Below are 14,296 nucleotides of genomic sequence, written 5' to 3'. Positions count from 1 at the left end.
ATGGGTCAGATGCAACTTCGCTAAACAGCAACAACAAAATTTCCTTTTTTCCATTGAGCCAGTTTGCACATGATGGATTTAAAATTAACTCATTTCTATTTGATTCCTACTTTAAGCATACTGGCTAGTATGGCCATCAAAGCATCTTTGTAATCTAAAAGAATTATAATCTCTCTCTAACATCTGTTGAAATAATGCTTCCTGTCTCAGTGTTTCATTTCTTAATAAAAAGATATGCCAGAAATCTAATTTAAAAATAAAACCCACAATCCTCTGATATGAAAGAGGCTGTTGCTTTGTGCTATGAAGTCTTCTCAATCTTGTTGCAACTGTAGGAATGAATACCATCCCAAATAGGAACAGTCCTGCTGAGCTCTTATAAACTGTGGGTGCCTTTATGGAATCATTTCATCTAAAAATAGGTCTTCCCCTTCTTCTTCCTTCAACTTTCCCTAGCATTATTGTCTCCTGCAGTCAGTCTTGTCTGCTCAAAGAGTGCCTGAAGTATGACAGCTCACTATTTTTGATTTCAGGGAAAGTTCTGGTTTGATTTGATCTAGGATTCACTTGCTCATCTTTCTGTTGGTTCAAGTTATTTGCAAAGCTCTCCTCCAGAACCAGGTTTCAAACGCATCAATTTTCTTCCTGTCAGCTTTGTTCACTGTCCAGCCTCCACATCCATTCAGAGAGATCAGGAATACAATACGAGTTCAGATTATCTTGGCCTTGGTCTCTAGTGAAGCATCCTTCCACTTGATGTTTTTTCCTGTTTCCTTCATTGCTCTCCTTTCAAGTCTGTTACTGAATTTCATGGCAGCAGTTTCCCTTTGTATTGATGACTGAGCCAAGCTATGGAAAATTATTCACAATTATATATTGACCCTGTGGGCCATCGTTTTATTTGCCATATTTCTTGGCATGTTGTTTATTAGGATTCACACCAATTCATTCATTCTCTACCACTTGGAAAAATTCTGTTGGTACCCCGTCTATGCTGCATACTTTATTCCTTCCAAGTGCTTCCAGAGCAGCTTTCACTTCACTTTTTAATATTACAGGTTCTTCCTCATAGGATTACTCCTTGAAGGAGTCTGTCTTCTTTTAATATCTTCTGTAAAGTTCCTTCATGTATTCTTCCCACCTTCTCTTTATTTTATTCTGGTCAGATAATATTTCTCCTTATTTTGTCTTTCAGCATTCCTAATCTGGGTTTGAATTCCCGATTGATTTCTTGGATCTTCTGGATGAGGTCTATTGTTTTTCCTCTTCTCTTATTATTGTCCCTTTCTTTGCATTTCCCACTGTAATCGATCTTTTTGTCCCTATGTGATAGCCACTGCCCCTATTTCTGTCACCTTTTGTGTTTGCTTCTCAGCTATCCTTATCAATCATGTTTCTTCTTTCATCCATCTAGGCTTCCCCCCTCTCTTTCTGATATAGGAATTGTCTTTTTGGCATTCCTCCCTAATAATGTCTCTGGTTTCAGTCCACAGTTCTTCTGGCTCATGGTCAATTGAATTCAATAATCTGTTCAATAAGCTACTCTATATTATTTATTAATTTCATTTCTTTACCACCAGCAGAAGCTTCTCAGGAGTGTTATTCAAGTTGCAACTATGCTTCTGTTAGTGATCTTTTTCAGTTTTAATCTGATTTTATATATATATATATATATATAGAGAGAGAGAGAGAGAGAGAGAGAGAGAGAGGGAGGGAGGGAGGGAGGGAGGGAGGGAGGGAGGGAGTGTTTGTGGTCACTATCACACTCTGCTCCTGGACTTACTCAGGCAATAAGAATACTGAATCTCCATCCTGTATGTCCAATTACATAGTCCATTTGTGATCTGTATTAGCCGTCCTTTTGTCTCTGTTCATGTCAGCCACTAGACTTTCTTCTGGCTTTGACCTAGTTGCATCATTAGCAACAGTGCTAATCATACTCATTCTCTGCTGTTCCCCAGCAATTGGCTGTGTGCCTTCCAACCTGGGTATCTTATCTTCTGGCACTGCCTCCTGTTTCATTTTAGACTGTTTCATCATAGGGTTTACAAGGTAAGGATGTTCAGAAGTGAGTTACCATCAGCATTTCTGTGCTATACTAACCAGCGTTGACCTTCACTGCGGAAGATCCTGTGCCAGTGTCACCTTCAGCGGCTGCCCTTCTGGAGTTTCTGAGCACCAATCTCTGTTAGAGATGCCTACGCTCTTCTGCAGAGACAGCTGTTACTCTTGGAGAGGGTGGGTGCATCTTGGTCGGATGCCTCAGCTTTGACCATTTTGCCTTGGGTGCCCCTGCTAGAAGACTGGCTTCCTGGTGGCATTTTTCTTGGTTTCTCTGACATTTTCAGACCCCCTCATCACATTAAGGTGTGCATCCAAGAGGGAAAATATGAAAGTACTTTCTTCATAATTTCTGTTGTGTGAGGACTCCTTCCAGTTACTAAATCTTAAGGAAAATGCACTCTGCACCTGCCTAAGAACATTTTTATCCAGTCTGAGCACATCTGTTCTAGGGTTGAGCCTTTCCACTGAAATAGTTGATAAGATTGAGCCCTAGTTATAGAAGCTGTAAATATATCTCTACCTGCTTAATTCCCCCACATTGTGGGTGTCATACGTAAACCCAAAGAGTATAAACAGTTCAAAAGCCAAACATTCCCTTGTACCACTTCATGCTTCGTGTATTCTCTTATGCCAAAGCAGCTGGTTATTTAATGATGCTTTAAAACATCCCACTCAAAAAAAAATATTTAGATGGCACTGGGGTCAAATGAACCACAATCAGAGTTAATAAAGAAATGAAAAAGTGCCTCTTCAGAACATTTGCAGTTCCCGACGTGGTGGAAACTCTCATTTAACTATACAATGGCCACTTTATAGCACTACAGCAGTTCTGAAGGGTGGCTGCTAACCATGCAGTATTTTAAAAGGAAAACACTTGTGCTTCCATGAGATTTGAGGGGGGAAATGCGTAAGTATCCTTAGGACCCCACAAGGATTAATACTGGAAGTCAGGACAAATTCCAGATATCACGCTTCTAACATCCCTCTTTATAATCAATAGTACTGTCATATTTTAATATCGGATTGGAGCGAATAAATCTGATTTCTGATTAATGAAGAGGACCTGTTTATTGCAAGGGTAGGAAAGTAGAAACTGACCAGTCTCCCATGTTAACCAGAAGGCAGTGTTGCCTTTGCCGGCCAGATAGGGCTGAGAACTGGCCTCCTCCAACAGGCCCATCTCCTCCTCCTCCCTTTGGAGCCCTCTTTGCCTTTCAGAGGATGGACTGTTCTCTCAACTTTGTTTCCCTTCTGTTGCATTCCCAACCACCACCTCGCAACACACAGACACCCGCCGCCCATCCCCTCTGATTGTTGCTGTTCCATCAACCATCCAAAGTGCTATTCAGGGCTGAAATCATCAGTGAATCAAAGCAAGCAAAAAAGTCAGCCGCGCGCTCAGCTTAAGTGAAGTCAGCAAGCACACAGGCGGGTCAAAGGCTGCCCTGGCGATGAGTGCTGATTGACGGAACTAGGCCTCATGGAATGGTCCTGAGACACAACCAGATGAAAAAAGGGTGACAGAATTAACATTAAGGGCATGAACTGATGCTCATTTGCCCTGCAGTGTTGAATGTAACATATTCAGAGTTTGGATTCTACGTCCCAGGGTGGAATATAAAAAAATGTTTACCCGAACACTGAATTCGGTATGCTTCCTTGTCCTTCCTTACTATGCAAATATTTGTTGTCTGTAAGTCTTTAGAAAAGAATGGTAAAGTAGAGGTACGAAATAATGGCCATATGGTGTGCTATCCATGTTCAGCCACTGTGATGCTCCTTCTGCTACAGCAGCGACAGACAAAGGGCAAATGCCAGCCAGATCAGGCTCACATTTTATCAGGGCTCCAAGCTTATTAGTGAAAAAGGTGTCACAATAATTGATTCCTTGATTAACATGATGCCTTTACATCAAGAATGTGGCATGTTTCCATTGTTTTCTGCTTTATATCCAAAATAAAGTGCCCAAAAGAATACAGATGCTGACCGAAGAGAGTCCGTGTGATATAGTGGTTAGAGTGTTGGACTGGGACTTGGGAGCTCCAGGTTCTAGTCCTCAGTTACGTATGACGCTCACTGGGTAACTTTGAGGTAGTCCCTGATCCTCAGCCTCATCTACTTGAGAGGATAACATGGAGAGAAGAAGACACAAAGCAGAAGTAAGCTGCTTTGGGTTCCTTGTGAGAAATAAAAAGCCAGGATATACATGTAATAAATTAATGACCTTTTTATTCAAACAATATTTTAACAATGTTTAATATTTATAGGTTTTAATTGTGCAGCCAGGGTGTTTCGGGTTTTAATTGTAACTTGTTATTTATATTGTATTTATTTATTTCTGTGAGCCGTCCCAAGGCTATAGAGCAAGGGGATGGCATATAAAAACTTTAAATAAATAAATGATGACAATGAAAAATCCCTGCTTTAAGAGCCTCATTTTTGGATCAACTGAGAACTTCAGATTGGAAAGATGTATACAAGAGAAGGATACAGATTAAAGAAGTAATTGTTTTCATGTGTGGTATCAACAGCTGATGTGTCCTAGTGGAAGGTCCAGTAGATAAGGAGATCATCTTCCAAAAGAGATGCAGGGTTTCTGTCCATTCTAGAGTTCAGAAAAAAATCCCATACCACGTCATGAATTTGGCTTTGAAATTGTTTTTCGTTTGAGCAGAAGGTTGAATTGAAAGGGCTCCTTTTTGAGAAACGTGAACCCAAAGTCTCCTGAGGAACAGGTGCGGCGCTTTGGATCCAGCCCATTTTGTCAGATTGGATGCTAATATTAGTAATGTTGACTGCCTTTAACTTGCACTGTTCTTTTCTCTTGAGTTTTGTGTGTTCTAATCACCAGTGCATAGAGCAGACGTTTAACAATCATGTCTCTTTCTTCATAGACCCAACAGGATTTAATGCCTGGTTGGAGGACATAAGTGGAAGCCCTGCAGTAGAAGTGACAGACACAAACATGGTAAGTTGGTATGAATCTGTCCATGTTTTCCTGAATGCTATATGGCAGCCAGTATTGAATCAAACTGCATTTGTCTTGTATGTTCTACTCAGTATTACTAGAAAGAGCCTTCCATTTTTGAGAATTTGAATATTTTGGAGGCATTTGTAAATATGTTTACAAATTTTTGTGGAATCCAGTTGCCTCAATGAGCAGGTGACAGAACAAAAGTCATCCAACGATCTTCAAGTGCAGATGAAAGAGATTTTACATTGCCCAGATATCCCTAGTAAACGGAAAAGTGGTATATGAATAAAAGGACTGACTGATCAAAAGCGCCCTTCCTAAGTCTCGGCCTCTCCAGCAGGATCATATTGGGGAATTGTCTACTCTTTCTCTCTCACAGAATGAGGAGCTTACTCCATATTGCCTAGGAGATCACATCTGCCTAGCCCATCATTATCTTTCTTGAGTTGTCTTATTAACTGATTAAGTAAATGGAATTCTTTTTTAAATAAGGAACATCAGTGTCCTCACAACAGATGCAGTCTTTGAAAAGCCTTGATACACATGTAGTTTTAGAGATAAATGATATGAGAAGCAACAAGACTTAGAGGCATGTGAAAGAGTGTCATTTGCTCAAAGAAACATCGTTTATCCAAAGAAATTCTATTCCATTGCATAAGGCTAAAAATGTAAATTTGTGCTGCTGATCACATACTATATATTATAATGCTTTGCATTATACATTGTTCTATAGTAGGTACGGTAAATGAAATCATGTTTACTGGGATGCACATGGGATTTAAGGTTTGATCTGAGTACTTTAAAAAAAACCATCTGGTTTATAGTATGCCCCTGAAATTGCTACGCTATTCTGTTTGTTTTCTCTGCCACAGTGTTTTGCTGATTTTGCTCACATTGCATCAGGAATAACACTGAGTCAGCCTTCCTATTGGAAAGTGTGCTCATGTAATTAAACCTCCTTATTCAGTAAAGGATCTTTATTAAAAAGTTAAACTTTTAGAAAAATAAACAAACAAGGAAAATCCTTTCAAGCAGAACAACCTATCAAAGCCCCGTCGTGTGCATGTACTTAAGTTTCAGTTTTAGTTTATTTTTTTAAAAGCATTGAAATAGTTCTCACTAATTGGAAACTGGTGGGTGTCTTGAAAAACCCTCTCTGCAAAACCTAATTAGAAGACATGAATGCATTTAAGAGATCACATCCTGCCCTTGAAGGACATTTCATTTTCATTGATTTTCATAGGTGATGCATGAACTGCATAACTGGCAAAATTCCAAGTTGTTTCTGTTTGGAGAAAAGTGGAGCCCTTTGGGTAGCAATCAGCAGTTTCAGCAGTGACAACACAGCGTACTGTGCGGGTGTGCGGGTGTGTGTGTGTTCTCAGTAGAAGAGTCTCCCTGTTGACTTTGGGCAATTCCTATCCTGATTTCCAGACATCCATTTAAGGCCCATCTCTTCAGGTAGGGTTTCAAGGAGGTGTGACCCCAGCCAGAATAGTTTCACTTTTATTATTTACCAGTGGATTGTTTAACTATATCTGAATGATTATGCTTTATGGTTATATTCTTATTTTGTTAACTACTTTACTAGTTCACTAAAAATGGTAAAGAAACTTACATAAGAAAGAGACAGATGTGATCTCCAGGTGATCCTAGCTGTATAGGATTTCTGTAAATCCAATACAGCATAAAGGTCAGTTCAATCAAGACTGCTCCTCGAAAACAGGATGGTGCTCACTACGAAGTCTTATATTGGATGCACTGCAAAGTCTACTATTGAAATGACCTTTTACACAGTACTTTAAAAGTGTCCAATTACTCATATAGAAATGTACAAGAAAGAGCATTCTAAAGGATTGAAAAACTGTCTAAGTTAATCATTATATACAGAATTTGAATATTGTAATGTCTGGTGTCCCACTGCTGTTTTTATAAATCTTGGTCCTAGTACCACCATTCTACAAACCTGCAAACAAATTCCTATATAGGTTGGCCTCCGTCAGCAATGCAGTCATACTATTGGTGGCCATGGCAATGGTAAGGAAGCCGCTAGCATCGATCGGCTCAGTGGCCTTCCTGTCACAGCAGGGCTGAGCAGTTGGATGGGGGAAATGCACATTTTAGGTCAGCTGGGTTTTCCCATATTTTTCTATGACAACATTTGCAAGAAGTTACACCCCTTAGGTGCTGTTCTGACCCATGCTGCTTCTATTTCCGTCATTCCTCTACTTTCCAAGAAAGTTGACAAGGCTGATTCAGTGCAGCCAGTTTCACTGGAAAAGCAGACAAAGGGATAGTTAAGAATTTATTTATTTATTTATTTAGGAAGCTTCTATGCCGCCCCATTCGCCGAAGCCTCGGGGCAGCTCACAACAATAAATAAAAAATCATAATATAAAAACAATATAATTTGAGACGACCTGGCCAGAGATATAAAATAAATAATATTAACAATTAAAATGACGTTTAAATAAAAAGGTCTTCGCCTGGTGCCGAAAAACAAATAACGACGGTGCCAGGCGGACCTCTCTGGGTCCATTTAGCACTGGAGGTATGGGCATGACTTTCTCCCAACTTTCTCCAGTTTTACTGGAGAGCAGAAGGTCTAGAGATGAAGGAAATGGAGAAACTGACACTATTTTTCGCCACTCTTTGATACAGGGAAGAGAGCCCTACTGAGCACAGGTCATGTATGGATTCAGTCAACATGACAAGCCATGGTGGTTTTTCATCATTGTTGCTCTGCCTTTGTCCAAATTCAGTCATGGTATTTCAACGGGTTAAGTTTGAAACAATGGTTCTATGATTTCTTCAGACCACCATGGCTTGTGTTGCCTGAACCATGTGTTGTCATGGTTTCCGTGGTCCAGGTATACAACTACCACAGAGTTCTCTGGAAGGAGTGGCAACTGCAGGAGATGATCCAGCCATCCAGCTTCTATGTATAGACCAATGGGGAAGAGCCAGGAGGTAGAGACAAGGAGCAATGCGCCTTGGGATTGAATTTCAGGCACAGTGGCTGATAGAATACATGCCAACAACAGGAGGGCTGAGCAGAGAGGACGGAAACCACAATAAAATAAAAACCACTTAATTGTCTGTCAGGTAGATCATGGTAAAAACCCATGAACCATGGTAACCATGCAGAGTTGTTTGCCATGTTATGCAAACACAACCAAAGTTAAGGACTAATGGGAATTGCTACAGGGGTTCAGTGAAGCTATACTTGAGCCCATTCGTATAGTAATTTCTACTATTAGGCATGTGATCTACCCTAGGCATCCTTATGTCCAGTACAATATAGAGAATGCACCATGTGAATTGGCAGTGTAAGAAGGCAGTACTGATAAATATTGGGGTCAGTTGTTGTTGTTGTTGTTGTTGTTGTTGTTGAAGGACCTCATTTCCAAAAATCTGTTTTCTTATTCTGAATTTTAAACATACTTGACCCAAATGGATTGCACATGCAGAAGCCCCTGGTTTGAACTGGATGAAGAAGCACATGCACAAACCAGTACAAGGGATTTTGCATTCATATTGATTGATTGACTGATTGATTTGAGATGAACCCGATAAGGCAGTTTTCATAAAAGAAATATTTAAACAGCCCTTAATGAATGAGCAAAACAAGCTACAGGAAAATTAATGTTGTAATTATTGTTGTTATCATTCTTACTGTTAGTATTATTACTGAAAATCAGATATTTTCTTCCATCAGGGCAAGATGGTGGCAGCTGTAATGACAATTGAGGGAGGCCTCTTGGTTCTTGAGTAGCACCATGATGGCAGCTTCTGTTCATTAGGTTCTCCTGCCTTTTCTCTCCCCTCTTCTTAGGGCAAGATGGTCCCTGAGTGGTCCTGAATGGCAGCTGGGAGAAGGAGGGTAATACCTCTTCGTACTGATGTTTAGCTGTTCAGGGCAGGAAGTTGCTTCCATTTTGCCTCCTTGTTCTCTGTGCCCCTCTCAACAGCTGATTGGCATCATTTGGAGGATCTAACAAGGGAGACATTCCTGGAGTTTTAGGTCATAAGGCTTTACGAATCTGTTATCAAATCAGCCATCATCTCATCATTTTTACATTTCAGAAAGGAAAGAGCAAAATGTGTAGGTGACATATTACAGCTGTGTAGTTATTTCATCTTTTTCACCAACTGAATTGGAAAGGAGGTATTCATGTATACCTTAACCGCTGTTTCTCCAGGATATTTTGTTCATGAGAGACAACACTCATTTTCGTTGCAGAGCAGAATTTAAGCCTGTATCTGTTAGAGGTCAGAAATTCTTTCTCACACACATGCACACGAAAAACCACTCAGACAAGATCACCAACAGATGTACTGCATTCCAAAGGGCTGTATGTATGGAAGCCACCTGCTCCAGTCCATCATTCTTCTTGGGTTCCACGGGTATGAGTGCAGTGGGATGTCCTTTGAAGTGAATGGTACTTCCAGTCTTTGGCCATTTACTTTGGGAAAATAATAGTGCTGCACTCCTTGGATTTCTCCCTAGGAGACTTTGTTGTGTTTCTGTTTCTCAGACTAGGGGATGGAACAGGCAGGAAAGGGATGTCCTAAAACAGTGACTCTTCATGGATGGGGTGGGGTGGCTACATATTTCATAGGACTTGTTGTAGGTCTTTTTATCCAAACAATGCTTCCTCAAAAGCCATTCTATTTCGTAGTGGTGCATGAACAAACTTGGTCCACAGTGCCATGATGTTGCAGAACTTCTGACCAAATGGACAACTTTCACTTGTTTATACATTCCTGCAAAGCTAAATCCTCACCATATTGGAGAACGGGGTTAAATTACAAGGAACTAATTTGGAAGTAGGGAATGTTAGAGTTGGATTCATTGTGTCCACTTTGTCTTGAGTGAAGCAATGGCCACTAGCACCCTGAAGCATGTCACCTGCTATGGTGTACCCCTACAATTTCCTGAGGTCTGCCCAGCCCAGTCCCCTCAGCAGAAGCTACCCCACAAGGGTGGGGAGGAGGCAGCTGTAAGTGTCTAACCCTCAGACTACTCCAACATAGCTTCCAGCTGTTTTGGTTGCAGAACTGTGTGCTGGTTGCATTAATTAAAATTAATACATGCACTTAAATAACCATGAGGTGCACACCTTAATAGTGATTCCCTTAATATGCATGCTAGGTTTCAGGGTCTTGGATCTATAATGCCAAAGACTAATAGAGATCACTAAATCGGTTGGTCAGTCAGTCCATCCATCAGTCAGTCAGTCAGTCAGTCAGTTTCTATTGTAGTTTTGAATTTTTTGTCATTGCTCAAACAAACATGCATTTATTTATATAACACGTGTCTATTATCTATATAGATATATATTAAATGAGGGTGGTAATAAAGATAATCAGGGGATCGGAAACAAAGCCCTATGAGGGGAGACTGAAAAAATTAGGCATGTTTAGTCTGGAGAATAGAAGACTGAGGGGAGCTGATATGATAGCACTCTTCAAGTATTTGAAAGTTTGCCCCAGACAAGAGGACCGGAATTTCTTCTTGATTATCCCAAAGTGCAGGACATGGAATAATGGGTTCAAGTTACAAGAAGCCAGATTCCAGCTGAACATCTGGGGGGGGGGGGGGAAATCCAGACTGTTGGAACAGTAGGATAATGGAACCAATTACCAAGAGGAGGTTGTGGGCTCTCCCACACAGAAGAAATTCCAGATGCAGCCAGACAGCCATCAGTTAGGGATGCTTTAACCTAGAGTCCTGCACTGTGCTGGAGTTGGACCCATTGGCCGCCTTTGCTTCTATATGTTGTGGTGATCCACTATCTGTTGTGATGTTCCACCTTTGGAATTCTCTCCCCCACTGCATTTGCCAAACTTGATAGTGTTTCATTGCTTGTTAAAAGCTACTTGTTGGGTTTTCCTATTTCACTCAGAATCTGTTGATGTCCATATCTATGCCCCTTCATTATGAACACTAAAATAGCTATAAAAACAAATTAAACCCAACTCACAGTAAAGGCAGAACAACAACAACACTGTACATCTTCCAAGTTAAGCAGGCAAGAAACCTTTTTCCCACTTGGGAGAGAATCCTATGCAGATTTAGATAGACAGATGGCCTACAATTCCCAACATGCCCCAGCCAACTATCTGACTAGCTGGGGCATGCTGGGAGTTGTAGACCATCTTTCTGTCTAAATTTGCATAGGATTGTGCCTTTAACTCACTGGAAATTATTCTGGAGTACCCATGCATAGGATTGTACTGTTACAGACAGTAAAAAAATATAAACATATAAATTGAACCATGGTCTAAATAGAACCATGATATGGATAGTTGAGTCTGGTTTATTATTCAGGGATCAGTCTACTTTATGAAAGCAAACCACCTGAAAGATCCAGCATCAGGATTAATGGAAAATTATACATTCCCTCAGAATGGCACTTTCTCAGTGACTCCTGTGGAGCAGGATTTGCTAAAGGAAAGTGTTGTGCTCTCAGAATGGGAAGACTCAATAAATCTGAGAGGATGGGCTCACAAAGTACAAAAATTGCTGGAGGATCCCGCTATCTTTATCTGGCCTGGTAGAGTGCCTGATCCTGGGCAGGAATGAAAAGCGGTGGAGCTCAGTTAAGGCATCATGGTGCAGCAGGGAGCCTGGGTTATCTCAGCTACCTGGCATATGTGTCTCTATGATATATTCAATTCACAGTAGTTCTTTGTCATGCTTATATTACCTTTTAGTTCTTTCTGAATTTACAGCGTCTTATCAGTCTTATCAGTAATCGCTGGTGTTTTCCATACTGTTCTCCCCTAAAAGAGAGGAGGGGTCCCTCCCAAGAGTGGATAACACCAGTCTTCTGCGTGCACCCCCATCAACGGTGATTTTGCATCTAGCAGTCCTGCTCAGGCAAGCTAACTCCTCTTGCCTCTGCCTTGCAGCATGCGCTGTGACATGATCGCGTGAGTCTTGTTTCCAAGTCTCTCAAATCAACCCAGCTGATTCGACTTACCTTTTACCTGCCCTTTCATTATGCTAGCTCAGTTTCATTAGGGCGCTTTGTGCGTTTAATCATGGAAAATTCATTCAATATGGCCAATTTATTTTCTTGGAATAATTCCCAACCACACAAGGGCTGGTGCTTTTGTCCTTATAGTGAACAGCGATATCTTGTCCAACTATTTACATTTCCATGGATATAAAATATAAAAACTGAAGCAAAACATCCCTGCCAGAGCAGGCTGGTGTTCAACTAGTTCAGTATCCCACTTACCATTTCTGCCGGGGCATTCCTATACCCATATGTTAAAAGGGGTTTCAAGAATCTCTCTCTAGGGTTTCTCTATTGTGGGCAGATTAATATATAATGAATAATGTCTTCCACTCGATATGAACCGCAAATACATAACCTGCATTCAAAAGACATTTTATTATACCATCCATCCAGAAGTTCAGTTGGCATAACTTGAAATTGCATCTCAGTAAAAGCACTTCTTAAAGAAGACTGTCTCATTCTGGATAGGTAGCTGGCTCTGAAAGAAGTAACAAGGAGACAGCAGCACATAGCAATGATCCCCTTTAAAAAGCATCTAAAGGTACAATCCTATGTTTAGACAGAACAAAGGTCTACAACTCCCAGTATGCCCCAGTCATGTTTTTTCTGTCCCTTTGCTGCATTCTGGCTAAACATGCATCACATTCTACCTTCAGCTGCTGCCCATCACTACCACAGCTTATATCAAGGAATTCCAAAAATTATGCAGTCTGAAGAAACATGAAAAAAAGAAATTTCTCTCTTCAGTCTACTACCAATTGATTTCACTGGATGACCTCAAATTCTATTATTATGAGAATTAATTCTAATAGAATATATATAATATAATTCTAATAAGGACAGGAACTTATTTATCTCACTCTCAGTATGCTATGAATAAATTTTATAAATATCTGTCAAGTAGTTCAGGGGTGGGGAAATTGCGGCCCCCCAGATGTTGGTGGACTGCAACCTCCATCATTTCCTACCATTAACTATGCTGGTTAGTGCTGATGGAAGCTGCAGTACAACATCTGGAGAACTGAACCTTCCTCACCTCAGTGTAGCTCCTTAGTCATCTTTCTTTTAAACTCAAACATCCCTAAGTGTCACAGGACAGATGGATGACCCTGACCATTAATATTAGGAGAAATGGGGAAAATATCTCTTAGTTCAGTTTCTCATACCAGGCATAATTTAATAAACTTCTGTTATATCCCACCCAGTTTTCTAAACTAAAAAGTCTCAAATGTTTCCGTTATTCCAGGTCCTTATTCATTTTAGTTCCCTTGTTCTGAAACTTTCCCAGAGCCACAATATCCTTTTTGAGACAAAAACAAACAGATCTTCATTGAATGTTCAAAATGTGGCTGCACCCTAGATTTATATGACATTACCACATCGGCAATTTTTCTAACTCCTTCCCTAATATTCCACAGCATGGATACCACATCCTGAGTTTGTTTCTTTTGCTGACATTTCTCCTGATTCAGGCTGCATCAGTTTGTGTGTTAAGGATCAGTTATGTTGTCCCAATGGGCAACTTTGTTGCCCTTATTTACCTTGACCTGCATTTGTTATTTTTCTTGCCCACTCACTTGGGCATCAAAATAGCAAATGAGAGTAAGTGCAATGATGCAAAAGATCCTAACTAATGGACCAGAGGTTTATGCGCAACTTAAAACTATTTTGCATTAAAAACAAATAAAAAGAAACATGGGTTATGAATTTTCACCTAGTAAAATGCAACTAATAAGCAGGAAAAACAAGGGGTTGTCTAAACTCTCCGTGGTCACGTTTGCTAGCACCTTTTCTCTTCCTTACAAGTTTGTGTGTGTGTATGTGTGTGTGTTTAAGGACCAGCTGTCCAAGGCAGGTTGCCCCCAGATTCATGTCAAAAACAGAAAAAACAAGCTGTGCAGTTTTGGAACCCATGGAAAGCACAACTGCTGTTACTCTTGGCTGTCCCTGATTTACAGGATAAGCTAACTTATAAATAAACAGGCCAACAAAGTGACAACAAAAGAAACTGCTTTCCAGTAAGTAAGACCATTGTTACATCTAGCCCAGTACAGTCAACACTGACTGGCAGCAACTCACTGGTAACCTTCCCCCCCCCCCAAAAAAATCCCTTGTATATAAAAGTAGCATATTATGAAGATGGCTCTAGTCTAGCCTTTTCCCTGATTTGCTAATGTGGAGGAAGTACAGTGGTACCTTGGCTCACGAACTTAATCTGTTCCAGGAC

General features: G+C 40.5%; 1 protein-coding gene across 5 annotated transcripts in view; it reads left to right on the top strand.

Annotated features, from left to right (window-relative positions):
- Window positions 1–14,296, top strand: part of PALM2AKAP2 (PALM2 and AKAP2 fusion) — a 260,551-nt gene that overhangs the window by 146,524 nt on the left and 99,731 nt on the right. For all 5 annotated transcript variants that reach the window (XM_044452463.1, XM_044452462.1, XM_044452461.1 and 2 more), the window contains one exon: window positions 4,959–5,032. In XM_044452463.1, coding sequence (XP_044308398.1) covers window positions 4,959–5,032 — 74 coding nt within the window. The remainder of the gene's footprint in view (window positions 1–4,958; window positions 5,033–14,296) is intronic.

Source organism: Varanus komodoensis, unplaced genomic scaffold, assembly GCF_004798865.1.
Source record: "Varanus komodoensis strain SLA01 unplaced genomic scaffold, ASM479886v1 scaffold72, whole genome shotgun sequence".
NCBI lineage: Eukaryota > Metazoa > Chordata > Lepidosauria > Squamata > Varanidae > Varanus > Varanus komodoensis.
Note: the sequence above shows the minus strand (reverse complement) of the source record. Positions and strands in the feature narration are given on the sequence as shown.